General features: G+C 40.6%; 2 protein-coding genes across 6 annotated transcripts in view; one reads left to right on the forward strand and one right to left on the reverse strand.

Annotated features, from left to right (window-relative positions):
• Window positions 1-1,410: 1,410 nt before the first annotated feature.
• Window positions 1,411-27,953, forward strand: LOC104672095 (cytochrome P450 3A5). 4 transcript variants are annotated; one of them, XM_030932605.1, is made up of 14 exons: window positions 1,411-1,594; window positions 4,001-4,047; window positions 5,213-5,307; window positions 7,606-7,661; window positions 9,514-9,613; window positions 14,867-14,980; window positions 15,243-15,331; window positions 16,619-16,767; window positions 18,138-18,265; window positions 19,365-19,431; window positions 21,552-21,712; window positions 23,278-23,504; window positions 25,912-26,074; window positions 27,743-27,953. In XM_030932605.1, the coding sequence occupies exons 1-14, from the start codon at window positions 1,524-1,526 to the stop codon at window positions 27,836-27,838; spliced, it is 1,563 nt and encodes a 520-aa protein (XP_030788465.1). In that variant the 5' UTR covers window positions 1,411-1,523; the 3' UTR covers window positions 27,839-27,953. The 4 variants fall into 4 exon arrangements, with proteins under 4 accessions (XP_030788465.1, XP_010374099.2, XP_010374101.1 ...); XM_010375797.2 differs by lacking the exon at window positions 4,001-4,047 and having other exon boundaries at window positions 1,426-1,594; window positions 7,606-7,657; XM_030932606.1 differs by lacking the exons at window positions 1,411-1,594; window positions 4,001-4,047 and adding an exon at window positions 5,045-5,120.
• The window catches only part of ZSCAN25 (zinc finger and SCAN domain containing 25), a 50,215-nt gene continuing 31,961 nt past the window's right edge, over window positions 9,711-27,964 (reverse strand). The window contains exon 7 of one of the 2 annotated variants that reach the window (XM_030932604.1): window positions 9,711-11,198. In XM_030932604.1, the coding sequence (XP_030788464.1) occupies window positions 11,164-11,198 (35 nt within the window). In that variant the 3' untranslated portion in view covers window positions 9,711-11,163. Of the gene's footprint in view, window positions 12,846-27,964 lie in introns of both variants that reach the window. The other variant, XM_030932603.1, reaches the window with a different exon arrangement.

Raw genomic sequence — 27,964 nt, forward strand, 5'->3', positions numbered from 1 at the left:
ATTCTTGTACACTGTTGGTGTAAATTAGTACAACCACTATAGAGAACAGTTTGGAGGTTCCTCAAAACATTAAAATAGAGATATCGTAAGATCCAGAAATCCTTGTGCTAGGTATATAGCTGGAAGAAAGGAAATCCATATATTGAAGAGATATCTTCATTCTCATGTTCACAATAGCCACTATCCATAACTGCCAAGATTTGGAAGAAACCTACGTGTGCATCAACAGATGAATGGATAAAGAAAGTACTCTACTCACACATAATGGAGTACAATTCAGCCATGAAAAAAGCATGAGATCCTGTTACTTGTAATAATGTGGATGGAACTGGAAGTCATTATGTTAAGTGAAATAAGCCAGGCACAGAAATACAGGCATTGCATGTTCTCACTTATTTGTGGGATATACAAATCAAAACAATTGCGCTAATGTCTGGGTCTTAGTCAATTTTGTACCCTAAGTACTGAGAGCACAGCCTTTAAAATGCATGATGAATGTTTTAATACAGGAATGAATAGAGGAGAGGCACAGGGTAGCTGAGTGTTCTTCTGATACACAGTATCTTCCTTGACACATTCAGTACAACTCTCAACAGGTAAGTCTCTTCATGTTATGTTACCTTATGAGAAATTAAGTGGCAGAACATGTCTTCTATTATTTTCCTTTCCAGACAAGACCAATTGCTGGCTGCATTTGAGTCCCAAGCAACAATTAGGCCGTCGCTATCACCACAGAGTCACAGGGGATGACATGCAGGGGCCAGCAATCTCAAACAAGTCAACTCCACCACACTTTCTGGTCACCCACTGTGTGTATAGAACCCTGCTAGTGACCAGGGTCATGAGAGTAAATAATACCAGACTGTGCCCTTAAGGAGCTCACCTCTGCTAAGGGAAACATGCACAGAAACCCACAATGGTGGTAGAGAGGAAATAGGACAATGGGACTGTGTGAGGGGGATAGTAGGCATCAAGAGGAGGAAATGGTGACATCTGTGTGAGGAGGTTCGTAAGCAAACTTTAACAGAAGGGGTCTGTCTATCTGGGCTTGGAAGAATGTATAGGAATCATCTAGGGGGCACAGGTACACTCCAGGCAGAGGGCATTGCATGGGTAAAGATCTGTAGGTGTGGCTTGTGGGGATGGATTTCAAGTATTCTGGAATGAGGACAGCCATGAAAACAAGGGCAGGTGAGAGGAGAGTTAATAGATTTCATGTCAATGGCTCCACTTCAGTTTCTGGTAAGAAATCAGAATCCTTGGACTCCTTGATAACACTGATTAAATTGTTTATGATTCCTCATAGAATATGAAATCAAAGGAGGTCAGCAAAGGGGTGTGTGCAATTCTTTGCTACTGGCTACAGCTGCAGTCCCGCCTCCTTCTCCAGCACAGAAACATTTCAGCAGCTTGGCTGCAGACTATTGTGCAGGGCAGGGAAGCTCCAGGAACACAGCCCAGCAAACAGCAGCACGCAGCTAAAAGGAAGACTCAGAGGAGACAGTTGAAGAAGGAAAGTGGCGATGGACCTCATCCAAAATTTGGCGGTGGAAACCTGGCTTCTCCTGGCTGTCAGCCTGGTGCTCCTCTATCTGTGAGTAACTGTCCAGGCACCTCTCCTCTGTTTCCTTGGACTTGGGGTGCTAATTGGGCCCCTTTTCCCTTATCTGCTTAGAAGATCAAAAGAGATGTTCAAGGAGTAGTAGTACAATTGTTGGACGCTACAAACACAGAGAGGTTATTATTATTCTTACGCAGATCGCTGAAGGAATAAATAAGCATTTCTCCCATCCACCTTCTATTTTTGGTGACTAGGAGGGTTTAGGGACAGTATTTGGTAGTGGGAGTGATCTGATTAGGTTAGACTTGACCTATACTAATCTATGAAAACACAGCCGAGGCAGATTACAAACTACTGAACACAATGGGCGGTGTGATCCTCATCCCCTTCCCAGGCTCTGGGGATTCTGGGGGCAGGAGGGAGTGGCTTGTGTTTTTGTCTCTTTATCTTTGTTTTCTGGGTTCTGTGTCTGCTGGAAGGGATGTGTAGACGTATTGTCCCCTGTGGACCCGGTGGTTCCTGCTCCCCTGCCTTCCACCCCACGATATCATTTATATGAGGCACCAGGGAACACCAATACTTCAGGGGAAGCTGTCCCTTGCCTCTTCCGTCTTCCCTGTGCCATGCCCCTGAAAATCCCCTCCCTCCTATGAGTCACTCCTCCACCCTGTCATACACAGAACTATTTATCTTGCAATGATTAATCTCTAGAGCAAAGGAGACTTGGAGGAAGTTCTGAAGATTTATTCTTTGTTTTAATCCTTTTCCTCTGGTCTCTGGGAGGCTAGGATTAATATAGAGCTTTGTTTCTCACCTAATGGGAATCTGCTAGCAGCCTAAAAAGGCAGGAGCTATGAAAGGCAGGAGCCATGAAAGCCAATTTGGATTGTACACGTTTTCACCTTTATGTTACAGTACAGGAGGATGAACCCTCTCACTGGTGGGATTCCTAGCATCCTAGAGCAGGTGGAGAGAAGAGTTACTTTCCACTGTGGGTACCTGTCACATTTGACTTCTACCACCATTTGACTTTTACTAAGAGTAGGGAACCACAATGACATGAAAATAGAAAATATAAACCTCATTTTAATTCTTTCACAGAAAGCTTAGGAATTCAGTGAGTTGTGGGAACATGGTTTCCATTGTCTAACATTTTTAAATGAATTGATATGATTTAAATTCATTCCTATTTAAACCAGAATTTTTTTGGAGATAGACGATTTCCAGCATATTCCTTCTGGATGATGAAAGAGGGCTGTGAGTTCAGTATTTGTGACAATAAATGTGTGTAAAATAATGTCACCTTTCCTAAATGTCAGGAATATTAGTCTAATGCATGAATGTATACCTCTAAGACAAGACTGCACAAATGTCTTTTTAAATATACCTGCCCAGCCATTTATTTTAATACCTCCTTTTCAAAAATACCTGCTTAGCAGATTAGCTTAAACTCTCAGGGCAGGGGAGTAAGCAAGACTGTGAGCCAGTGACGATAGAAAAGGCATCCAGGTAGGATCAGCATGAAGTGAGAAAAGATTCCTCAGCTCTCAGGGTAGAACTGCAAAGAGGTAGTCATGGGTCCTGGCCCCCCAGTGGACGTCACTCAAAGGGCAAACAGGTTGGCATCTCATCTGCTTCAAGCCTGGACACAGGGGCACCATCTGTGTCACTCTGTGTGTGGTCTGCCATGTTGTGGGGCTGTCACTACAGATTTGGGCAGCCGGACAGACAATACCTTTGCCTTAGACGATGCTGGTGCAGCCCAGGAGTCAGATACTGCAGTGTAGTCCATGCCCTCCTTAGGCCAACACAATTACATGCACCAGATGACTGGCTTTTCTGTTAACCTCTTCATTGGAACCAAAAGCAGCATTACTCTACCAAACAGAGGGGAGCTGAAAAGAAACTAAAGAGTTCGCCCAGCCCAGCGTCTGCCTTGACATGGTATCATGTGAGTCTATATACTCACCAAGATCTTTCCTTGGGCGCCAATGCTGCTGACACATTAACTCAATAGCTTGTCCTCACCTGAGAGATCAGGTAACATGTTTAAAGTTCAGGAGCAGAGTATTAGTGTCATTGATTTGACATGGCTGTGACAACAAAGGAGGGAACTGACGTGGGAATACTCAGGGCCACCCTGGTCTTGGCAGGTGGTGCAAGCACTTCCACTAACTGTTCTAGGGCAGGGAACCAAATGTATGACTGGGCCTGCCCATGCTGCCCCTGCTGAGTCCTCCAAACCCTGCCCTTCATGAAATTTCTTAGTTTTATTTTATCACATTTTGTAAGTCATTGGATCGTTACAAAATGTTTGGAACCTATACTGCCTTGAAGGCTAACCTCTAAAGAGGAGTAAGCAAGGTCTTAATACAATTCTCTGGGATGTTTTATCATTACTTCTCTTATATGCCATACTGCATCTTTTGCTATCAACAGGAAAGTACCCGGACTTTGGAAGGTCCCTCCCTGTCTTTTAGCTGAAGGTACGTAAGAGGCATGTGGATTCTTTCATGCACATCATCTTTTTCAGCTACATTTTTGTAGTTTACCTCTCTGGAGTCAACCTTGTGGGGCTAACAGCTTCACAGCTGAATCAGTGTCTGGCAACCTCTTCCTTCAGCCTCTCTTCTTCCTCCAGTTTTCCATCCCTCAGTCACACTAGAGGGGGAAGACCTGCAAGGATCCAGAACCATCAGTTGAAGGAGTTTGCACGACTCATGAAAGATGAGTTGGAGGCAGGCCTGCCATAGTGAACACCAGGCTTAATGAGTTTTTCCTCAGAGATACTTCATGTACAGAGGCAGTGAACTGACTACTTTCGATTGACCACCTTGAAAAAGATGAGCGTGCCTGGCACTGTGCTTCTCAGGCGAGTATTACCTGAGAAGTATTAGTTGCTGGTTCTTCTGCACACCATCATTCAAGGACATATGGGTCAACCATCCTCCTCAATACTTCAAATCAGAGACTGAGGTGTAGCTGAAAGCTGCCCACATTTCTATAAGGCCAATGGATGCCATGAACAAAGTTGTCAATCTGTAGAAATAAGGACTCCATGACTCCTCCAAGGCCTCTGTGTGAATGAAGGTTTAAGGGCTAGATCCTAAAATAGGGTCAGAGATGAGAGGGAAGAAAAAGCATAAAAGTTTCTGAGCAAATTGTAAGGGCAGTGTCAGCATAAGCTCTCGGTGACCCCCTGTGACTGAGTGGATACAGTGATGCAAAATCCCATCATCAATACAGAAGACAAAAACAATCTTACCCTTTCTACCTAGGATGAGAATCCCCAAATCAGGGAAGAGTTCACTTACGAAATAGATATAAGAGAATGAAGTGTCCTGGATGAATTCCTACCTGAACCTCTCAGGAGCATTTGAGGACATTTATCAAGTATTCACTCCAGGATTGGGACTATGAAGACTTCAGCTGCTTTCAGCTAATCATTGAGACTTTTGGAGGTCTCAGAGTAGAGTCAGGAAAGGACCTGATGAGTGAATGCAATTACTGCCATTGGAGTTGCTGTTATTATTTATCATGTACATATTACCTCCCTCTCGTAACCATTCCAGCTCCTGAGTTGGTAACTCAGCAGCCCTCTGATCTATAAAGTCACAAACCCTGTGACCTGATATCTGTTTCACTTCATAGATACGGGACCCAGTTCACATGGACTTTTTAAGAGACAGGGAATTCCAGGGCCCACACCTCTGCCTTTTTTGGGAAATATTTTGTCCTATCGTCAGGTGAGTTGTTTGAACTTCTTCTTTTGCTTCTCATGGTTGCAAACATCAGCTTAGTTCCATCAGTAAAAATGCTCCTCCTTGGGAGGGAGTTCTGAAGTTTCACATCTTCAGAAATGGTGGGACTGGGTGCAGTGGATCATGCCTGTAATCTCAGCCTTTGTGAGTCCAAGGTTGGCAACTTGCTTGAGCCCAGGAGTTTGAGACCAGCCTGGGCAACACAGTGAGACCTCCATCTCTAGAAAGAAAAAATTACCTGTGCATGATATGGTAGCCCGTGCCTGTAGTCTCAGCTACTCTGAATGCTGAGGTGGGAGGATTGCATGAACCCAGGAAGTCAAGGCTGTATTGAGCTGTGATAGCACCACTGCACTCCAGCTTGGTCAACAGAGCAAGACGAAGGAAGGAAGGAAGCAGGGAGGGAGAGAGGGAGGGAAGGAGGGAGGGAAGAATGGAGGGAGGGAGGGAGGGAGGGAAGGAAAAAAGGAAAGAAAAGAAAAGAAAAAAGAAAAGAAAAGATGTGTAGGCTCCACCCAGAGCATGGCCAGGTTTACCCAGGGCTTTCTTCCTAACTCTCAGGAGCTTCAGGTTTGCCTCAGTTGAAAAGCCCAGATGTCAGGCAGATCAGCACTTGATGTTCAGGACTTGATGTGCAGACTTTGTGGCACCATAACGAGGATTTTCTTTTTGCTCCTTGCTGGTTCCCAGGAAGGTATAGTCATACTTAGTTAGTATTAAGAGAAAAGCAGGAAGTGGGACCCTGGTAGTGGCTCATTACCTGTGTGTACCAGATTCAAACTTGGCTCTTTGTAGCAAGAGCTCATGAGCAGTCTTTTTTTCCCCTTCCTCCTGGACAACTTTGAAACTTTAGTTTATTAGGTGACCTAAATATTCACCATCAGGTAATTTGCACCTATTTGAATTCTCTCAAGAACTGCTAAACTCTCTAGGCATATTTCCATGGCTCTATCCCAGCTGTTACAATATCTTTTGCAGATTTGAGAGAAAGAACAAGAGGGTTCTGCTTTACTTCTTTTCCTTCAAAGGCTGCACCCTATGAGTGAGTCTGAGCAGGGAGCGGATGTAACTGAGATGAGATGGTGGTTGTCTATCAACCTCAGATATTAAAGCAGAAAATGAATTTGGTGGGCTTTTTTTGTTGTTGTTGTTTGTTTTTTACACAAAGGTGTGAAAACTTATGCAAAATCATTAGAAAGGAAATAGTTGACAAAATTATTAAATATTTAATTGTACTGAACAGAATGTCATACATGCCACATGGACTGTAAACTGTGGCCAAGCCTTTTTGGCTACCCTGGTCTGATGCTTTGCCCAGGGTCTGGCCCCTGGAGGGAAAGTCACGAGCTCATGTCCAGAAGGCCAGCACCAGCCCAGATTTCCTATCCTGTGTACCCGAAGCTTGTTTCTCAGATTCTAACACTCACAACTGAGGCCCCTGTTGTCTGATTACTGTCTGAGAATTCTATACCGTTTTACCCTCAATAAAAGCAGTCATTTCTTCTCCATCTTTCCCAGATCAACTCTTGTAGTAGATCGACATTTCTGGGACCTTCTTTTGCATAGTTAAAACATCACAGCTGAATCTTAGCAACAGGAAGGTTTGTTTTTACGTTTCAGAAGTGAAAGCTCAGAGCACGCATTGTAATTGGGTGTCATCTGTAGAGGTGGCACTTCTCCATCTTTTCTGTGTTAAGCTAGAAAACCGGAAAGGAAGTCTACTTTCTCATTCACTCACTCACTCACTCATTTTCTCCCTCAAAAACATGCCTTAGACTTATCTAAATCTGCAAGACTAAAAGAGGTCCCTGGTTTCTTTAACTTTCTAATTCTGCTAGAATTCTGGAGAGAGCACGTGAGATAAATGAAAAGGATACTGATGGAGGAGATAAAAAAATTATGCATTCCCTGCAGACACTCACTTTTCCTCAGCCTCAGTTTCACCCCTGCCCTTGCAGGTGATCATTCAGGAGCTTAGGAGACTTTCGAGAGAATAAAAGAAAAAGCAAAAATACATCAGAAAGACAAGGAATTACTAGTCATAGATAAGGGTGAGTCCTTCGGTACTTGGAGAAAATTCAAGAGTGACTTTAAATTCCCCACTTCAAATATATCCTGTTTTCTTGCCTTTGCCTTAAGACATCTCTGAATAAGCTTCCTCCAACTGCCAGTGAAAGATAGCAGGCCTGATTTCATTAGACACAACTGTTTTCAGCCCCAATTAGAGGTAGGGTTCATTCTATTTAAAATAATAATCAAATTGTATTTTGTTTCTTCTCCCAGGGTATCTGGAAATTTGACACAGAATGTTATAAAAAGTATGGAAAATGTGGAGGTGAGTACTCTGGAAACCTCCATTGGATAGACCTGCTGCCGTGATGAGGTTACCCACTGCAAAGAGGATAGTCTCTGCCCAGGGCTTCATGGGATGAAGCTCTTGCCAACGCAAATAAGAATAAGAGACAGGTTCTCTGAAAGAAGAGGATAATTACTTGGGAGTAGAATATTGCAATGGGAATCTGCTTGCCATTATAAACGATGTGCAAATTCAGGGAGGTAAACAAGACAAAGATGCTCCAAGGAAAATGTGAGGAGAATCTCATAACTGATTTGAGGTAATTACTGTTAGCTACAAAGATCAATATCAAGGGTGACGCCACACCAAGTTTGGACAGCCAGTTGCTGGGCAGGTGTCCTTGCAGAAATATTTTTGTGTAAAGTTTAAATGGACTTTGTGCAAAGTTGTGTTTTTTGTAGAGACTTTTATAATAGTTTGTTTCCAGGAACACAAGCATGAGAACCCTCTCTTCATAGACTTCTTGGGATTTATTTGTCAGAGTTAAAAAAAACAATTAGTGACGTCACTTTGGTTCTGATAATGTTCACACTCGCTATTGCAAAACTTTTCGAGGCTTGTCCTACCAAGGATCCCATGTGTCACCAGGTGTCGAGGTCTTCAATCTGAACTAGGCTGGGAGCATTGTTGTAACCACTTTTCTCCAGGCTTTGGTGGCCCAGGGACTCCCAGCACCGCCTTCTGTCCAGTGTCTGCCTATCCCCCTCTTCTTTTTTTCTTCCTTAGGTGCCCTTTTATCACATGTATTGTCTCTGATCCTTCTAATAGGTGCTCATAAATGCATGGCATCATCTCCTTCCCATATCGATTCACTTTCATTTAAAAGCCAAAACTCTTTCATTTAGACTTTGAATCTAACATGCTTTTGAAAGAAGGATTGAGAAATAGTAGAGAAACCGATTTGGAAACCATTTATGCTCCACTTTTTAAAACTTTCTCTGCAAGTATCGAACTTTTTGTTCCACTTTGTTGTTTAAATTTAAGCCAAGACTTTTTAATAGAAGGATATACAAGTATTTATTGGTTCATACCATTTTGCTTACTTTGAAGAAGAAATGCTGAATATTCTTAAACCATTGTGTTCCCTGGTGGGCTGATGGGCTGTGATTTTATAAGGTGGCCTCAGCCAACTGCAGCAGCTGTTCCCTGTCAGCGGGGCTAGAGTTTTGGTGACAGCAGTGGAAGAGGTGCAGTGGTGTGTTCGTTCACTAGGATGCAAGTGGGAGAAGGCTTTGCCTCTTTGTACTTCTTCATCTTCTCTCATCAAGTCCTCAGAAACTGCAGCACTGGCTGCAGGGTGCTGTGGAGCTGGCACAGCCCATACAGGCAACACGACTGAGTAGAAAGAACACACAGCTCTGGATGTCCGTGGTCCCCACACCAACTGCCCCTTGCAACATTTACTCTTTTGAGCATCTGATGATTTACCTGCCTTCAATTTTTCACTGACCTAGTATTATTGATAATGAAGTATTTTAAACATATAAAACATTATGGAGAGTGGCATAGGAAATACCCACGTATGCACTATCCAGCTTAACAAATGCTGTACTGTCATTTCTAGCCATGATGTCTTTAAAGAGCTCTTTGGTCTTGAAATGTCTCTTCCCTGTTTGGGCCACATTACCCTTCATCGTATGAAGATTTGGGTGGCTCCTGTGTCAGACTCTTGCTGCGTGTCACACCCTAATGAACTAGAACCTAAGGTTGCTGTGTGTTGTACAACTAGGGGCATGGGTTACATGACATCAGGATCAAAGTCTAGCTTCCTGGGTGTGGCTCCAGCTGCAGAATCGGGCCAGTGAAGTTTAATCAGCTCTGTTGTCCCCACACAGAACGCAAGATGGTCAACTCCCTGTGCTGACCATCACAGATCCCGACATGATCAAAACAGTGCTAGTGAAAGAATGTTATTCTGTCTTCACAAATCGAAGGGTAAGCATCCATTTTTTGAAATTTAAATAATGATTGATCCATTGATTAAATTTTTATTTATTCATTTATTTATATATTTATTTATTTACATATTCAGAAAAAGTTACATAAAAATTGTACAGGAAGGTTCCATGTACTCTACATCCTGTCCCCTACAATGGTAACATCTCGCAATCCTGCGTTAACTATAAATATAGTATATTCATATTAGGTTGGCGCAAAAGTTAAAATGGCAAACTGAAATAACATTTGCACCAACCTAATACTATAGTACAGGAAATTCACTTTGATATAGTTTACAGAGCTTATTCAGATTTCACCAGTTTTACATGCCTTCGTTTGTGTGTGTTTATGTGTGTGTGTAGTTCTAAGCAAATTTTTCACATTCGTAAATTTGTGCAACGACCGGCACCAACAAGATGCAGACCCATTCCGTCACCATGTGGTTCCCTCCTGCTAGCCTACAGTCACAACATGGAGTTTGTCTTTTTCTCTGACAGGGTCTATATCAGAGCAAACTTTTATTTATTTGAGGAGGCCAATGTATTAATATTTCCTTTTATGGATTGTTATCTTGGTGTCAAGTCTGAAAATCCTTTGCTTAGCCCTCCTTTCTACATTGCTTTTTCTAAGAGTTATATAGTTTAACACTTTACAAAATGTAACTCTATTACCCATTTTGTGTTAATATTTGCATAAGTTATTAGATTTAGATCAAGGTTCACTTTTTGCAGAATATGGCTGTCCAAATGTTCCAACACCATTTTGGAAAGGTAGGCATATTGTCAAAAATCAGGTGAGCATACTTTGTGCATCTATTTCTTATTGTTTACTCTGTCCCATTGATGACTGTGTTTACTCCTCCACCAATACCACACTGTGGTGTCTCTAGTAGCTGTACAGTAACTCTTAACATCATATAGAGCGATTCTTTCTACTTCATTGATTTATATTTTCAAAATAGTTTTAGCTTTTCTTGTCCCTTGCCTTTCCATAAAAATTCAGAATAAGCTTATAAGTGTCTACAAACAAACCAGCCATAATTTTGATAAGAACTGAATGAAAGCAGAGGTATTTAATTTTTTGGCTTCCCTGGGCCACAGTGGAAGAAGAATTGTCTTGGGCCACACATAAAATACACTAAAACACACACACACACACACACACACACACACACACACACACACACAAAAGGTCCATGTATAGTTTTCATTATATCTACCACCACAGATAAGCAAAACTGTCCTCACATAATAATCCTAATTATTCACTGCCCCATTCAGAGGGTCTTTCAAAATCATTGAACAGTCCCCAAGTTTGCAATCACTGATATAGAAAATGTACATATCTAACTAAAAAAAACACTTCACTACTTTTTTTGATATTTTTTATTATAAAAGAAAAGATAACATAAAACCAGTGGAGCACTTGACATTGTTTTTGAGAAACTAATGCATCAGTATCTGGCTTGATGGAAGTAGTTGCAATTCCCAGTGAGTTCTCAAGGTGCTCATCAGGTATTTTGGTTCTAGTTTTACTCTTCGTGTTCTTCATCCTTGAAAATAGTAGCTCACAAATGTAGGTGCTGCCAAAAAGCAAAGACATGAATTGTGAAGCGAGGGATATTTGTCATTGGGAAGATAGTATCACAAAAGTCTAGTAAAAAGGGATGATCAAATTTTTCTTTAAGTTGAAAGTCAGATTGCAGCTCTCGGCATTCCATTTGAAAATTGGCAGGTAACATATTTATGTCAACTGAAAATGGAGTCGTAAATATGCCAAAATACTGATTATTTTTTCAGAAATCTTGAAATACCTGTTTTCAAGTTCCTGTATCAAATTGAAAAGCAAGGCTGCATATTTTTGGCTGTTCCCAGGACCATGCTTAGCCAACACGTCGAAATGCATTCAATTGTTTGCCTTAATTTGAGCTTGCCATAATTTCAGTTTCATTTGGAATGCTGTTATGGTTTGAAACATTGTGTTGCTAAATTGGTTTTCACCTTGAAGACACAGGTTTAACTCACTTAAATGGGCCGTCAAATCCACTAAAAATGCTAAGTCTGTAAGCCAGTTTTCATTGGCAAGTTCTGGCACAAATTTTGTGTTTGATACCATAAACAGCTTGATTTCACATCACAAAGCATAAAATCTTTGCATTTCGCCTTGACTTAACTGTTTAACTTCTAAAAAGGGAACGATGTTGCTAGAGTCAGCATCCATACTTTTAAGGAATTCCTGGAACTAGCGATGATTCAATCCCTGGGCCCTTGTAAAATTTACAGCCTTCATGACAATTGGCATGACGTTATCCATTTTTAAAGCTTGTGCACATGGATTTTCAATGTATTATGTATTATGTATTATGCAATAATACTTCATCAAACGTGAGTTTTGTGCGGCAATTGCTTCATCTTCTATTAACTGTAGAAGACCCCCTCTTTTACCTACCATCGCCAGGGCACCATCTGTAGCTGTATCAGATATGTTTACAACTGACAAAGAAAATAGCTTTAATGTATTTTTCACTGCTTTGTATAAATCTCTGGATTTAGCTGTGTCTTTTAATGGCATGGTGACATTTCCATTTCTTCAGTGACATTATATTCATCATCAATACCTCCAATAAAAATAGCAAGTTGTGCTGTATCTGTAGTGTCAGCCAGTGCCTTCATCCATCACCAAAGCATACAATTTTAAATTGGCAGTTTTATTCTCCAAATGTCTTTCAATAGATTTCCCAATTTCTTCAATTCTCCTGGCTATAGTCTGGTGAGACAAACTGATTTTAGAAATATCAGTTTCTAAAGGCAAATAATATCTACCACATCTTCCATACATTGCTTAATAAACTCACCATCAGTAAATGGTTTTGATTTTTTTGCTATTAAATTTGCTAACACATAACTAGTTTTTACCTTACAATAGAGTTCGAGTTGTAACTATTTTAAATGTCTTTTTTGTTGAAAAGAGACTTTTTTTCAGTTCTGCCATTTTGTCCTTACAACACATACACACCAAATTTGTCAGCAAGTTTTTGCATATAATGCCTCTTCAAATTGTAGTCTTTGAAAACTCGCACAAATTCCATAGAAATTAAGCAGAGTGCTTCGCTATTTGCCTCAACAAGAAAAATAGTCATTTGTCCACTTTTCATTGAACAATCTTCCTTCATCCATAATTTGTCTTTCTTAGGGTTCTGTTTTCTTTTTAAGACATTGTGGAAGCCATTCTGGAATTAAAAGCATTATAATAGATAAGCAACTATATTTACTTTTATTATGAAAATTAACAGAGAGGAAAATAGAAAGCAAGGTTTAATAATCAAATAACAATACTTACATGTCTTCTAAATAATATTAAACACCTATCATTTACAAAAGTAGGTTGAAATATTATTGATAATTGCTGTGTTTTACTTGCCAAGTCACCACAAACACACCTAATATCTGATGGTGTCAATTCAATTGTCCATGATTGGTAGATAACACACTGGAAGTCACATACCACCATAAAACTTAAGCCACACATGCATACAAATGGCGGGAGTGTCTGCTGTACAGCAGCGCTCTGCCTTGTCCAGAATACACACTTGAATTCTTTGTCACAATTCACTTCATGTAGCATTACAATAGCGTCCTCTCGCTCTTTATTTTGTTAGTTAATTTTAAAGGCTTTTCATTTCTTCTAGCTGAACTGTTCGCAACTATAATGCAAATTGATACTAGTCCATTATTTGTGGATGTGACATACTCTGATTATACTTTTCCTTTCCATTGTCATCTACAAAGTTCACCCTTGAGAATCGCATAGTCACATTACAAAATTACCAAAAGAAATCGCAAAAAAACTCAAAATGTTTTAAGAAAGTTTTCAAATTTGTATTGGGCTACATTCAAAGCCATCCTGGACTGCATGAGGCCTGCAGGCCACAAGTTGGACAAGCTTGAATTAAACCAATAGAACAACTTGGGTATAATCTGTATCTTTATGATGTTCAGTCTTTCATTCTATGAATATAGTATGCCTCTCCATTTCTTTAGCTTTTGTTTCTTTCCTCAACATTTTGTAGTTTTCAGCATGGAGATCCTGTACATCTTTTGTTAGATTTACACCAGAAATATTTCATTTTTGTTGGAGTAACTGTAAATGATATTGTTCTTCTTGTATTTTCACATATTGATTGTTGTTACATAGAAATGTGAATGATTTTGTGTGTTGAGCTTGTATATTATAGCCTTGCAGAACTTAATTCATTCTAGAAGTCTTTTTGTATATTCCTTGACATTTTATACAATCAATTCAATTATGTCACCTGAAAATAGAGACAATTCTATTATTTCCTTTCCAATCTGTATGCCTTTTATTTCTTTTCCTTGTCTAATGTATTAAGGCATCCAGTATGCTCTTCAGTAAGAATGCTGAGAGTGGGCATTTTTGAATTCTTCTTGATCTTGGAAAAGCCATTCAGTCCTTCATCATTAAATGTGATTTAACTGATTTTTTTATAGATTGTCTTTATCAAGTGAAGGAACTGTCTCTCTCTTCCTAGTGTATTGAGATTTTATCATGACAGCTGGAAGTATACATTTTAAAACAAAACATAGTTGTGGAAGATAAGAGAAAGTTCCAAGCATGCTGGCTTGATAGTCCAGCCCCAAGTTGGGAAAAAGAATTATCCCTTTCTTTTTCCTTCTATTTATGGAATAAAAAATTAAGAGAAAAGAATTTTCATGGAATTGCATTATTCCTTCAAAACAGGCTTCTAGTCTTAAGTATTACCTACTTTTCTAAAAAATCACCACATCATGGCATAACTTTTTCAAGTCACCCATGTTGTAGGTGTATTAAAGACAGAGCTGGTTTGAGGCAACACACAGTCTGCCCATCTCTCACCAATCCTTTTCTACTCTGCACCCTCAGAGGAAGGGCTAGGTCTTGTTCCTGTCTATTCCACTGGAAGAAGTGTTCCCTACCATGTGGAGCATTTGCACTTAAAAGGAGACTGAGATAGAGAGGCAGGAGACCACACCAGACGGCTGGGTCTCCCCACTCCCACCCCTGCCCCACATACACTCAGAAGAGGCTTGACATCTAGGATCTCTACTGAGCATCTTGGATGTGGCCTGCCATAATATCATATACAGTCAATAAATATTTGCTAAATAAGTGACGCCTCTTCAACGTATTTTGTGCAACCATGAAGATCACCACAAGTAATGTGAGACAAAATGTTTCTGCTTTGAATTCTAGCCCTTAGGTCCAGTGGGACTTATGAAAAGTGCCATCTCTATAGCTGAGGATGAAGAATGGAAGAGAATACGGTCATTGCTGTCTCCAACCTTCACCAGCGGAAAACTCAAGGAGGTATGAAAACAAGATGAGTTTTAATTAGAAATGTAAAGAATCAATCTGAGGACAGGTAGAAAGTAAGACCACAGTCTGTTTCCAGGGGGTAGTCCACTGAGTTCGAGCTTCCTAAAAATGGTCTTTTATCTTTATGTACAGAAGACACATCACAAAATTCATTATAAAATGTCACTTACAGCTCCATGCTGGAGAAAGCCATGTCCTTCTGGGACTTGAGTCTGCACATTTAACTACAGGTAGTGATCTGTTTTGTGCTTAGATGTTCCCCATCATTGCCCAGTATGGAGATGTGTTGGTGAGAAACTTGAGGCGGGAAGCAGAGAAAGGCAAGCCTGTCACCTTGAAAGAGTAAGTAGGAGCACAGCCATGGGGTTCTGAGCTGTCATGAGCCCTTCCAGCTGCCTGCCATGGAGTCAACAGTCCCACTGTTGGGTTACTGCAGTGACCAGACAAAAGCAGGGCAGTGCTGCAACTCCAGAGAGTCACCTAAGAGGGAGTGGGTCCCGTGAGAAGGCAAGTCAGCAGGGGAAAAGGGCCTTCTCTCCTGTGCACAGGAGCCAGGATTTACTTATCTGTTAACTTGTCACCATAAATATTCTGGGAGATTAAATACATACTTTAGAAATAAAAAAAACACGATCGTATCAAAGTTTTGAGTGTAGTGGATACGGAACTGTGGGTAAGCAAGCATTTGGTACTTGTTGCCTTGCATTGGGTAAGATGGGAAAGTTACAATGGGGAACTTGGAACAATTTCAATCCCTTCATGGTTTTTCTGAGAATATCAGCAAACTATGAACTATCAAACCTTCCCACTACTTCCTTTTCCTCCAATCTCAAAAAAGAAAGGGTGCTAGAAATGCTATATGTAGGGCAAGCCTATTATTTGCTGTCTACACCTGTATGTGCTTCAATTATGCAGGAACAACAAGTGTAATCGGAGCCTGTCCTGGTCAGACTTGGGACATGTGGTCACTCAGCTACAGGATTCTCCAAATCAATGTTGGAGAGATCTATTTTTTTTAACCAGAACATTCTTGATTGTCACATCTTACAGAAATGACTCTGCCCTCAGGGCAACTTCAGGTCAGAGGAGCTGGGGATAGTGGGGTTTTCCAGAGCTTTAGCAGGGATTGTATAGAATAAAGGATGATATTTCTAGGAACTCAGAACAGGATGTTGCTGTTTCGTAAAGTGCTGAAGAGGAATCTGCTCTGGGCATAGAGTCTGTAGTCTGACAACGCCACCTTTCTTGAATCCACGAGGAAGAGTTAATTATTCCACTCTTGTTTTGCTGAAGCACAGTGCTTACACATCTTATATCATCCACACTCAATACATGCTATTGTAGTTGTCTGATAATGGGTCTCTGTCTTCCTACGACTGGGCTCCTTGACCTCAGAGGTGAGTCTAACTCAGCTTGGTGTCTCCATCACCTCCAGCATAGGGCCAGCTGCATCACTGGCACCGGATAACCACCCTCTGAGGGAGTTGATGGGAGATGACTCAGCAGATAGTTCTGAAAGTCTGTGGCTCTTTATCTGTCTTGACTGGACATGTGGGTTTCTTGCTGCATGTATAGTGGAAGGACAGTAAGAGGTGCTGATTTTAATTTTCCATATCTTTCTCCACTCAGCATCTTTGGGGCCTACAGCATGGATGTGATCACTGGCACATCATTTGGAGTGAACATCGACTCTCTCAACAATCCAAAAGACCCTTTTGTGGAAAGCATTAAGAAGTTCCTAAAATTTGATATCTTAGATCCATTATTTCTCTCAATAGGTGTGTGGACTATTATTTCTTTCTCTCTCCCTTTCAAAATCACTGCTCTCTTGACATAGAATTCACATATCATATAATTCATCCACTTAAAATGTACAATTCCATTGTTTATAAGATAATCAAAAATATGTACGACCATTACTGTTGTAAACTAAATGTTTTTGTCAATCTACAGCCCTCATACATTTTAGCTATCAACCCCCAACCACAAACCCCATCACCCTAAGCAACCAATAATTGACTTTCTGCCTCTATAGATTTGTCTATTCCAGACACTTCATAGAAATAATATCATTGATTTTTCTGTTGTTTCTTATTCTCTATTTCATGAGTTTGTACTTTAGTCTTTATTGTTTTCTTTCTTTGGCTGGTTTTTTTTTTTTTTTTCTGAGACAGAGTCTCGCTCTGTGGCCCAGGCTGGAGTGCAGTGGCCGGATCTCAGCTCACTGCAAGCTCCGCCTCCCGGGTTTACGCCATTCTCCTGCCTCAGCCTCCCGAGTAGCTGGGACTACAGGTGCCCGCCACCTCGCCCGGCTAATTTTTTTGTATTTTTTAGTAGAGATGGGGTTTCACTGGGTTAACCAGGATGGTCTCGATCTCCTGACCTCGTGATCCGCCCGTCTCGGCCTCCCAAAGTGCTGGGATTACAGGCTTGAGCCACCGCGCCTGGCCCTTTTGCTGGTTTTAGGTTTCATTTGCTCTTCTTCTTTTAGTGTTTTGTGGTATAAATGGTTATTATCAATTTGAGATATTTTCTTCTTTTAAATTTAGACATTACAGCTATAAATTTCCCTCTGAGCACTGGTGTTGGCTACATCCTGTGTTTTGGTATATCATGTCTTCTATTTGTTCATCTCAAAACAATTTCTTGTTGCCCTTTTGATTTCTGCTTTGACTCACAGCTCATTTAAAACTGTATTGTTTAACTTCCACAAATGTATGAGTTTCCCAAATTTCTTTCCCTATTGATTTCTAGTTTTATTCCAAGGAAGTTGATGTATATATGCTGTGTATAATTTCCTGAACAGCATGATTAAGTTAAGCAGCAGATTATGGTCTATATTAATCCAAAGACTCTAGTGCAATAGATAAAGGCTAAAAGGTCAAGGAATTTAATTCTATTCCTTTGGTCACTCCAAAGACGCAGAAGGTGCCTTTGATCTCACTGCTGTAGTGGTGTTTCCCATGTATAGACCTGCCCTTGCTCAGTCACCGACCTGAAAGAGGGGCAAACATGATACAAGGAATGGGTTCCAGTTGAGAATCATGATGTTCTTATTCTCATTACTGGTAGAGAAAATTATAATTGCTCCAGGTAAAGTTTGCATTTTCACTATGATTTCCTTTTGTTTGTTTTGTTTTTCCAACAGTACTCTTTCCATTCCTTACCCCAGCTTTTGAAGCATTAAATGTCTCTCTGTTTCCAAAAGATGCCATGAATTTTTTAAGTAAATCTGTAAACAGAATGAAAAAAAGTCGCCTCAACGACAAACAAAAGGTAAAATCTGGTGGTGGTTAAATCACAATGTTTAGTTTTTGATACATTTAGATTTTATACATATGATAGTGCATGTATCTGTATTTTTAAAAATAAAGACAGAGAACTTATGTTTAGAACAAGATAAGTCATTTGGTAGAAATAAAGAAGGAGATTGGGGAAGGAGATGAGAAAGAGTCAGACAGACAGCATTTAAAACTTGCTATCAGGCACAACAATTAGTATGTCATGATATAAACAGTATTGAGATATAATTTTACCACTTCTCTTCCCTTCAATAAATTGTCAAAGGATAAAGTTTCCTGTTTGAAAATATATTTTACTGGTATTATGCTTTCCTCATATCACAGATTGGTAAAGAATCATTTTAAGTCCAAGACTCTTATTTTACATATTCTGCAATGAAGGGTCCTATCAGGCTACCTGTCGACTGCTGACATGTAGCGTGTGGTAAATTTGAGTGCTTCACAGCCTGGAGTAAACAGGGGTCTTCTCCGAGAATTGAGGCTGCAAGGTTGGCTAACTCAAGCTTTGCCTTCAAGAGCCCTACAGGCCAGCCGAAGGATGTCTGCAAGTCAGGGAGGCAGGATCAGGTAACCCAGCTGTCACTGAATATTATATAAAGTTTGAGAATGTTGGAGTATTTGAAAATGCTCCCCCAAAAAAGCTGCTGATGAGTTCTGGAAATGTCAGGAGATAAATCTATATGGACACTGCTGAAGAAAAAGGTAGAAGAATAAAAGATCCAGGACTTCTTCCTGGGTAAGCAGTTACCACCAGAGATGGAACCCGGCAACTCTTCGGCCAGAAAGCTGTATCCAAAAGACAGAGAAGATGAGGAACAGGGAGGGCAAAGGCCAAAAAGCAATTAGACATGATAGCTAGATTTGTTCAGGAAAACATCCTGCTTTCCAAGGATTTAGATGAATATTTTTGTCCACTGGTGACGAGGCAACACCCGTCAGACTTCTGGTCTTCAAGAAACCATAGGGAGGCTGAGGGAGGGAAGTCAAGAAGGGAGGCTGAGGACTGCACTTTTGATTTGCTTCTGACTTCATGAGTAACTTTCTGCCAATGAAATCTCTCTTTTTGCTTCTAGCACCGAGTAGATTTCCTTCAGCTGATGATTGACTCTCAGAATTCAAAAGAAATTGAGTCCCACAAAGGTAACCAAAAAGTGCTTCTGAGGGCTACTGGCAGGGACACTAGGAGGGAGGCCCTTGTTCTGAAACTGTGCAGGAAGTATTCCAGGAAGATGAGAATTTCTGCCACATAGCAGAACAACACACATTTAGATGTTATAAATGGTAGCTGGAGGCACTTTCCAGAAGCCCACAGGTATATCCATGTTCCAGGCTTGAAGGGCAACGCTAAGAAAACCTAGAATGTTTGGAGGACAGTCAGTGGTTTGTGGGTCACCTACATGAGCTCATATGCCAGTTCTCAGCCCCCTTCAGATCCACCAAGTGAGAACCTCTACTTGGAAATTTATATCAAACATACCAATCAGGAGGCACACTCTCCCAGTAAGGGTGATTTTAACTGGCAGTACTTGATGAAAATGTGTTTGCCAGGTTAATCTACTGTAAAGTTTTGTTTCTCCCTTTGAAATGGATAAGTAACTAATGGGGGAAACCTCTGAGACCATGTAAATCTACTTCAATCTTCTATCTACTAGTTTTATGACCCATGGATGGTTTTGACCAAAACCATTATTACTAAGACAGTGGCAAGATGATAACCATGGTCAATCTCAACCCACCAAAATGTGGCAACCATCTCACAAAATTCTCGAAAACTTAACAATTGGTTCTAGAGAGCAGGGCTGGGCAGACTCCAGTACACCACTTTAAACATGTCCATGTCTACATCTACTTCTGTCTATTTATCTGTCAATCATCTATCTATCTCACTAAAGCTTGCTATGATAAAGAAAATAGTCTATCATTTCACTGTTTCATATAGAAATCACTAGACACCTATAGCCATTGAGTACTGGACATGTGGCCAATGTCACTGAAGAACAATTTTTAAGAGTATTTAATTTTAATTGAATAAAATTTGAATTTAAATAGCCATGGGTGGATAGTGGCTACCCGACTGGACAGCAGAGCTCCCAACTTTAAAATTACAGTTCGACTTCAACTCAGTATAATGGGGTTCAATGTAACTGAATAAAATAATCGGATGGTTGAATTTACCCATAGCAGCATACAGAAATATTCACTGGTAAATCAGAACTCTGTAGACCTTTCTCACACTCATTTTATATTGTGTTCGGTTGTGAGTTACATGGTTGCAGCAGGCACCATATTTATTTCTGTGTTTCCGGTCTCTAAAGGTCCTAATCTAGTCCTGATCAAACAGACCAGTGACGGATCATCGTGAGCTTCTCTCAGGAGAAATATCAAGAGAGAGGCCAACCTGTAATCATATGAACTTCTGCTATTTTATTAATGCCATTCATCACACTACAGTCAATCACCACGCTTCTGGCTTTTTGTCTGTCTTTGCTGTCTTGCACACCCTGAGATAGTCCATTCTGAGAACTGTACCCTAGATCTTGTATTGCCTGATGCCTGTCAAAGATGTAATCCATGCTGCTTAAGTGAGGTGGTACACACAAATCACCACATCTCCTGCAAGTTTGCATTTTGATTCAGTAGTTCGACGGTGGGGTTTGAGATTCCGCATTTCTAATAAGCTCCCAGATGTGACTGGTGCTGCTGGTCCATGAAACACACTTGGAGTAGCAAGAGGTGATCTGTAGCTCAATATTGGTCCTTTAAGTTCCCTCAAACATATAGAGAGAAAAGGTCCTAAATATTGCAAATTCTCTCAAGTTTGTCAAGCTATATTGGAATTCTCTCAAAGTTTGTCAAGCTCTATTGTAGAAAATCAAGTTTTTCTTGGGAAAAAGGCTACCCCATATTTACTTACAGATAAAGTACTTTTAGGATCATTCTAGGCGCACATCCATAACACTGAGTATGTAAGACAGAAATGCTCTCTCTGGAAATTACAGCAGTGCTGGTGCTGGGATGCTATGAGGAGGAGTGGATGGCCCACAATCATGCAGACCTTGGGAAAACCTGGTTTTAAATGATTTTGCCTCATTCTGGCCCTTTGTAAGATACACATCGGAATGAAAACCACCCCCAGTGTGACTCTGAATTGCTTTTCCATTTTTTCCTCTTGGGATTGGAGGGCTTCACTTAGATTTCATCTAAGCTGTGAGGTTGTACGTTGACCTGATTTACCTAAAATGTCTTTCCTCTCCTTTCAGCTCTGTCTGATCAGGAGCTCGTGGCCCAATCAATTATCTTCATTTTTGCTGGCTATGAAACCACCAGCAGTGTTCTTTCCTTCACTATATATGAACTGGCCACTCACCCTGATGTCCAGCAGAAACTGCAGAAGGAGATTGATGCTGTTTTGCCCAATAAGGTGAGGAGATGACCCCTGGAGATGAAGGGAAGAGGTGAAGCCTTAGTAAAAATGCCTCCTCACCACTCCCCAGAAGGATTTTTATGAAAAGCACAATCACTGATTCTTTCACTGACACTACGTAGAAAGCCTCTGAGGAGAAAAACAAAGAGAGAAACATAGGGAATGGTTGCTACTGGCAGAAGCATAAGATCTTTGTAAAATATTGCTGACCCTGGTTCATCTGCATTCTGTTACCACAATAATGCTATGTAAAAAAAAAAAAAAAAAAAAAAAATCCAAAAACCTCAGTGGCATCTAATGATAAGCATTTACTGCCCACAAGACTGGATAGTGAGCTCTGCTGATACTGGCTGGACTTGCTCTGGTCTGGCTGTGGTCTGATGGAGCCTGGCCCTGGGGGCATGGTGCAGGCTGACTTAGCTCTCCCCACACCTGTCTCGTGTTCCAGTCAGGTAGCCACTGGCAAAGAAGCCAAGCTAGGAACCAGGGTATCTGATTCCTGAGCTAAACTCTTAACCTCTACAATACTGCCTCCCAAATATAACACCAAGTGCTAGGTACATATCATCCAGTTTTCAGACTTCTGCCCAAACTGGGATTCTTTTTGGTGTGAAGAGACCTGGCCTGTGGGGCTGACCCTGGTGTGGCAGTGAGGCAGACACAAAGGGATATTTACATCCAGCCCTGAAGATTACAGTCCAGCCCTGAAGCAACAACTAGGGGACTGTTCCAAAAGGAGGGGATGGGGCTGAGTGTGGGGTTCTATTCTCTTCATATCTTTAACAACAACTCAAATTGTGTACCTTGGTGGCATCCAATCATAAATTTATTGTGTCATATTTGTGATAGAAAGGAACAAGTTTATCCTCAATTTTACTTATTTATTTATTGAGACAGGGTCTCTGACTCTATGACCCAAGCTGGAGGGCAGTGGTGCAATCTCAGCTCACTGCAAAGTCTGACTCATAGGCTCAAGCCATCCTCCCACCTCTGCTTCCTGAGTAGCTGGAACTACAGGCACACGCCACCACACCCAGCTAGCTTTTGTATTTTTTGTAGAGATGGATTCTCACTATCTTGCCCAAGCTGGTCTCAAATTCCTCAAAAGAGTTACCAAGCAGGACTTTGCAACCAATAATCCTTGTGTGAACAGGATATTTGCTCTTTTTCCTGTTTTTCTTTCTTGGTACTGATGTGTGACCTCTTTTTGAAAGGTGATAGTGACTTTCGTGTATTTTATTTGGTGGTAATAGTCATAGCCCATTCATCACATTTCTTCCCATGAGAGAGAAAAATCACTATATGGTCATGCTAAGGATTTCAGTCCCTGGGGTGAGGATGGTCCTGAATATCTCCTACATTCATAACCCCGCCATACATCTCAGTAGGTCACTGAGCACATCAATGGACATGACAGTTATTAAAATACTTCAAGAATGCTATGATCATTTACCAGTATGAGTTATTCTCTGGAACTTCTAATACTTCCATAGTACTGCATGGACTCACTTGAGAGTTAATTCAAAATCTCAATTTATCCAAATCTGTTTCTTTCTTCCCAGGCACCTGCCACGTACGATGCCATGGTACAGATGGAGTACCTTGACATGGTAGTGAATGAAACACTCAGATTATTCCCAATTGCTATTAGACTTGAGAGGGTCTGCAAAAAAGACGTTGAAATCAATGGGGTGTTCATTCCCAAAGGGGCAATGGTGGTGATTCCAACCTATGCTCTTCACCATGACCCAAAATACTGGACAGAGCCTGAGGAGTTCCGCCCTGAAAGGTACAAGGCTCCCAGGAAATGGAGGTCACCCTGAACCGGGCTGGTTCAAGCATATTCTGCCTCTCTTAATCTACATGACAATCGTGTGGTTGTACAATCTTTCGCTTGTAAGTCTTTTTATCACAAAAAAGTGATAATTATCAAAGTTCACAAACCACAGACTAGAAAAAATGAAACTAACGCCATCCACACTCCCAGCACCTTAAGATGGAGATCATCAATTATGTCCCTGTGGGCATTTTTCTATGCCTATGTAGATGTTTTAAAACTAGAATGGTATCACTTTTTATTTGAATTCTTACTTACTTAACAGGAAACTATCCATTGACCTACATTACTATAAATATATATGTATATATTGCATATGCCATAAATCATTTAACCATGATAATTATTTCAGGTGTATAGGCTTTTTATTCCTTTCTGTTTTTTCTATGCTGTGCCCTTTAGCTCTCTCAATTTAACAGCAACTTTAAAACATGCTTCCATGTTCCATTTGCTTTCAACGCTGCTTGCTGTTTCCTCTGGTAATCATTAACAGTGCAGGCTGAGGTCCTAAGAAGTCCTCAGCCCTAATGATTAGGGCTGTCACCAAGGACACAAGACAGCACAGGTCCTCCTGGTCCTGTCTGTGGCTGCAGTCCTGTGCCAGCTCCCTTATACTCTCAGTAGACATCTCACAAACTCCTCCTTGGAAGTGTCTTGAGCATGCTCTTCTGGGAACTCAGGGACAAGGTCAGGCCTTAGGCACAGTTTGCACTCTGGATACAATTGGTGTTTCCTCATTACTGTATTATTAAGCAAAATTTAGAATGACATTTTTAGGGACTGGCTGGTGATTTAGGATGCTTGGGATCTAGACTTTCATTGGCCCCTACCTGCAAGTTTGCTGACGGCAGCGACCTTGTCTTGTTGGCCATGGTGTCCCTAGTGCTAGCAGGGAGTCTGCACATAATACTTGTTCACAGAGTTAGTCAGAGCTGACCAAATTCTCTGTTTTCTAGAGTAGAGGACTTCTATGTTTCCTGAAAGCTCAGCACTTCCACCTCCTGTGGCTGCACTAATACGAAATCAGAGACCACTCGCTGTACTTTACTTTGAATCACTCAGTCACCAAAGAAACAGTGTTGCCATGTGTCAGGAACTTGGCCAGGCAGGGAGAAATCCATATGATTTATACAAATCTAAATCATATGATTTATATAAATCCATAAATCATATGATTTATATAAATCCATGAATCATATGATTTATATAAATCCATGAATCATATGATTTATATAAATCCATGAATCCATGATTTATACAAATCCATAAATCCATATGATTTATGTAAGTCCATAAATCCATATGACATATGTGTATATGTGTGTGTATATATATTAGAGAATGTTCGACATATACACAAGTATATTTTATAGACACCAGCCTATAGAATAGTTTTTGTGCATCTCCATGTATCTATCACTGGTTCCAACAGCCATCAATCCATGTTAGCGACCCTATCCAAATGCCACCACCACCCTCCTCCTGCCTATTATGTTATTTTGAAGCAATAGCCTATAAATATTTCAGAATGCTCTCCAAAATTTAAGAACTCCTGTAAAAACATATGACAATAATGCCATTACTTTCCTCAGATCAACATTTTTTCCTTACCATAATCAAATATTTATAAATCAAATTTGAATAAAACATGGGTCAATCTTCAAAGAATTTATAGCCTAGTGGAACACATCAAGGAAAGCAGTGATGACACTACAGTAGGGTAGCATCATATGCCCATGTAAATTATTCGACTTAAACTATTCTATAAGGATGTGGGGGAGAAAGAGAGGAAGAGATGGACAGAACAACCAGGAAGAGAAGGAGGCGGAGAAGCAGGCAGAGGAGAAGGTGGATGGGGAAGGTGGAGAGGAGGAGGAGAATTAGAAAAAAAGAGATGACAGGAGAAGGAAAGGGAAAAATAACAACTTGAAATAGCACAAGACACTTTCTCCTTCTCCTTTCTCATGAATGAGCATGTGACCAACATAAGTGTGAGTTGAGGCAGGAATCCACTTTTGCATCCATCAGTCTTATCACTTATGTATCTTTTAGAGTGTGAACACATCACCACCCTGAATATAATTTTAGAGTTTAGAGATAAATTTTATTTGCAACAACATTCATCTCATCTCAAGAAATCTGAACACTCCTATAGGGTATGGAGAATGGAGAGGACCTGTAGGTTACGATTATTATAACAAAATAACCAAAGCAGGATTCCAATGACCAGCCCATAGAAGTATCCTGTGTATTACTGGTTGGGAGGTGGAGGGGGGTGGTTCTTAAGTAAGAACCCCTAACATGTAACTCTGTGGTTTTTATATTTCATTAACTTTTTAATCTACCAATATGGAACTAGGTTCAGTAAGAAGAACAAGGACAGCATAGATCCTTACATATACACACCCTTTGGAACTGGACCCAGAAACTGCATTGGCATGAGGTTTGCTCTCATGAACATGAAACTTGCTCTAATCAAAGTCCTTCAGAACTTCTCCTTCAAACCTTGTAAAGAAACACAGGTCAGTACACTTTCTGTATGTTGTATTAAGAATCTTTTTAACGGAAGGGTATATATTTTTTAAAAGAATACGCATATCTTTTAATAATCCATTCTATGGAGCAAAGAATGTCTTTTGATCCATCTTTGATTATTAAGGATGCTTCAGTTCTGGACTTCAAAACCTGTAGCATTAAGAACATCATGTAAAGTCCATGCAGATTCTCATGGCATGATTATGTGCAGTCTCTTTGAACCTGAGTAAGTTTAAATTCAGTTTCAAGCCAGTTGGAAAGAGGAAGTGTTCTGCACAGTCATGAAGTGCAATGATTACCTGGCTGTGACTTAAATGATGCTCTCCATCACCAGAGCCTGTAGACGCTCTCTCATGACAGTGGTTCACAACCACTAGCTGTATATCGGAATCACCAGGGAGCTTTAAAAATTCACGATGCCTGAGATATCTCAGAAATTCTTAACTAATTTACCCAGAGTGTGACTTTAAAAGCTCCCTGATCGGTTCTCACATGAAGCCAAGGTGGAGAATGACTAATTTCTAGGCATTTCTGGTGGATATGAAGGACTACCATAGAGCAGGGCTATCCTTACTGTTTGACCTTACCTTCCAGGTGATACATTTATAGAAAGATTTAAAATCTTTTCTCTGACGAAGTTAAAGAACAGATGTCATTGATTCATACTAAGCAATAGCCTATAAGTCTTATTTCCAGCACCGGTGCATTTAATATGCAACTCCACCCCTCAAGTATACTTTGTGCTTGGGAGAGGAGGAGGATGGAGACGGTTGCCATCTTATCAATGGCTTCAGGGCAGCTGTGTAGCTTTCCTATGTATGTATTCAGGCAGGGGACTCAGCCCTGAGAGAAAGTGGGCCACTGGCACACCTGGGACAGGGAAGATATTCCCTGGCAAGCTCTCAGGCATCTCAGGCTGGCAACTCTATGTATCCATGGCAACTTGCTTTCCCCTCACTGAACTGAGATCAGAATGTTACTCTGTTGGTGGCTCCCCCAACAGTGAAGGAGCGACTCAGTGACAATAGGGCTAGCAGTATGAGTCACTGTACAACTTGAGAACTTCCCTGTTTGCACTACGCTTGGAAGCCAAGAGGAGATGTTAAAAAGAAAAGAATAATTCCTTCTGAAGACCTTTCCCATCATTGCACTTGATGGGTTCACTTGGGAGGGGTTACTAGACTCTGGACAGTTGAAAACTGCCCACATAATTAAACTGTACAACAGCTACTCAGGATTACCTTGCAAGTTTTAACCTACAAAAATTTAACTTTATATGGCAATTCCAAAGTAGTTTGCCATTATACCTCATAATCTGAATTTAATTTTTAAAACTCATCCTTTTTACTTCAGATTTAATTTAAAAAAACACACACACACACACACAAGTCCACAAGAATTTGTCACAGGCCTGGCACAGACTCGGTGCTCCATAAATATTTTGTTAAATGATGGATGGTGAGGGTTTTTACTATCCAGTATTTACCCAGCTTATAGATTAATTATGAAGAATCCAAGATACATGGTGTTGAGAGTCGTTTATATAAGCTTGCAAAGCGTTTGTGTCATTCATGTATTTTTTCTACTTTGCTTCCATCTTTTCTTCTCTCACGTCTCATTTATTAATTCTCCATATGCTTGTTTAACTATTGTAGATCCCCTTGAAATTAGGCAACCAAGGCCTTCTTCAATCAGAAAAACCCATTGTTCTAAAGGTTGAGTCAAGAGATGGAACCCTAAGTGGAGAATGAGTTATTCTAAGGACTTCTACTTTGTTCTTCAAGAAAGCTGTGCCCCAGAACACCAGAGATCTCAATTTACTTTGTCAATAAAACCTTGAAATAAAGATGGGCTTAATCTAGTGTACTGCATGAGTA

This window comes from Rhinopithecus roxellana, chromosome 6 (genome assembly GCF_007565055.1).
Source record: "Rhinopithecus roxellana isolate Shanxi Qingling chromosome 6, ASM756505v1, whole genome shotgun sequence".
NCBI classification, from domain to species: domain Eukaryota; kingdom Metazoa; phylum Chordata; class Mammalia; order Primates; family Cercopithecidae; genus Rhinopithecus; species Rhinopithecus roxellana.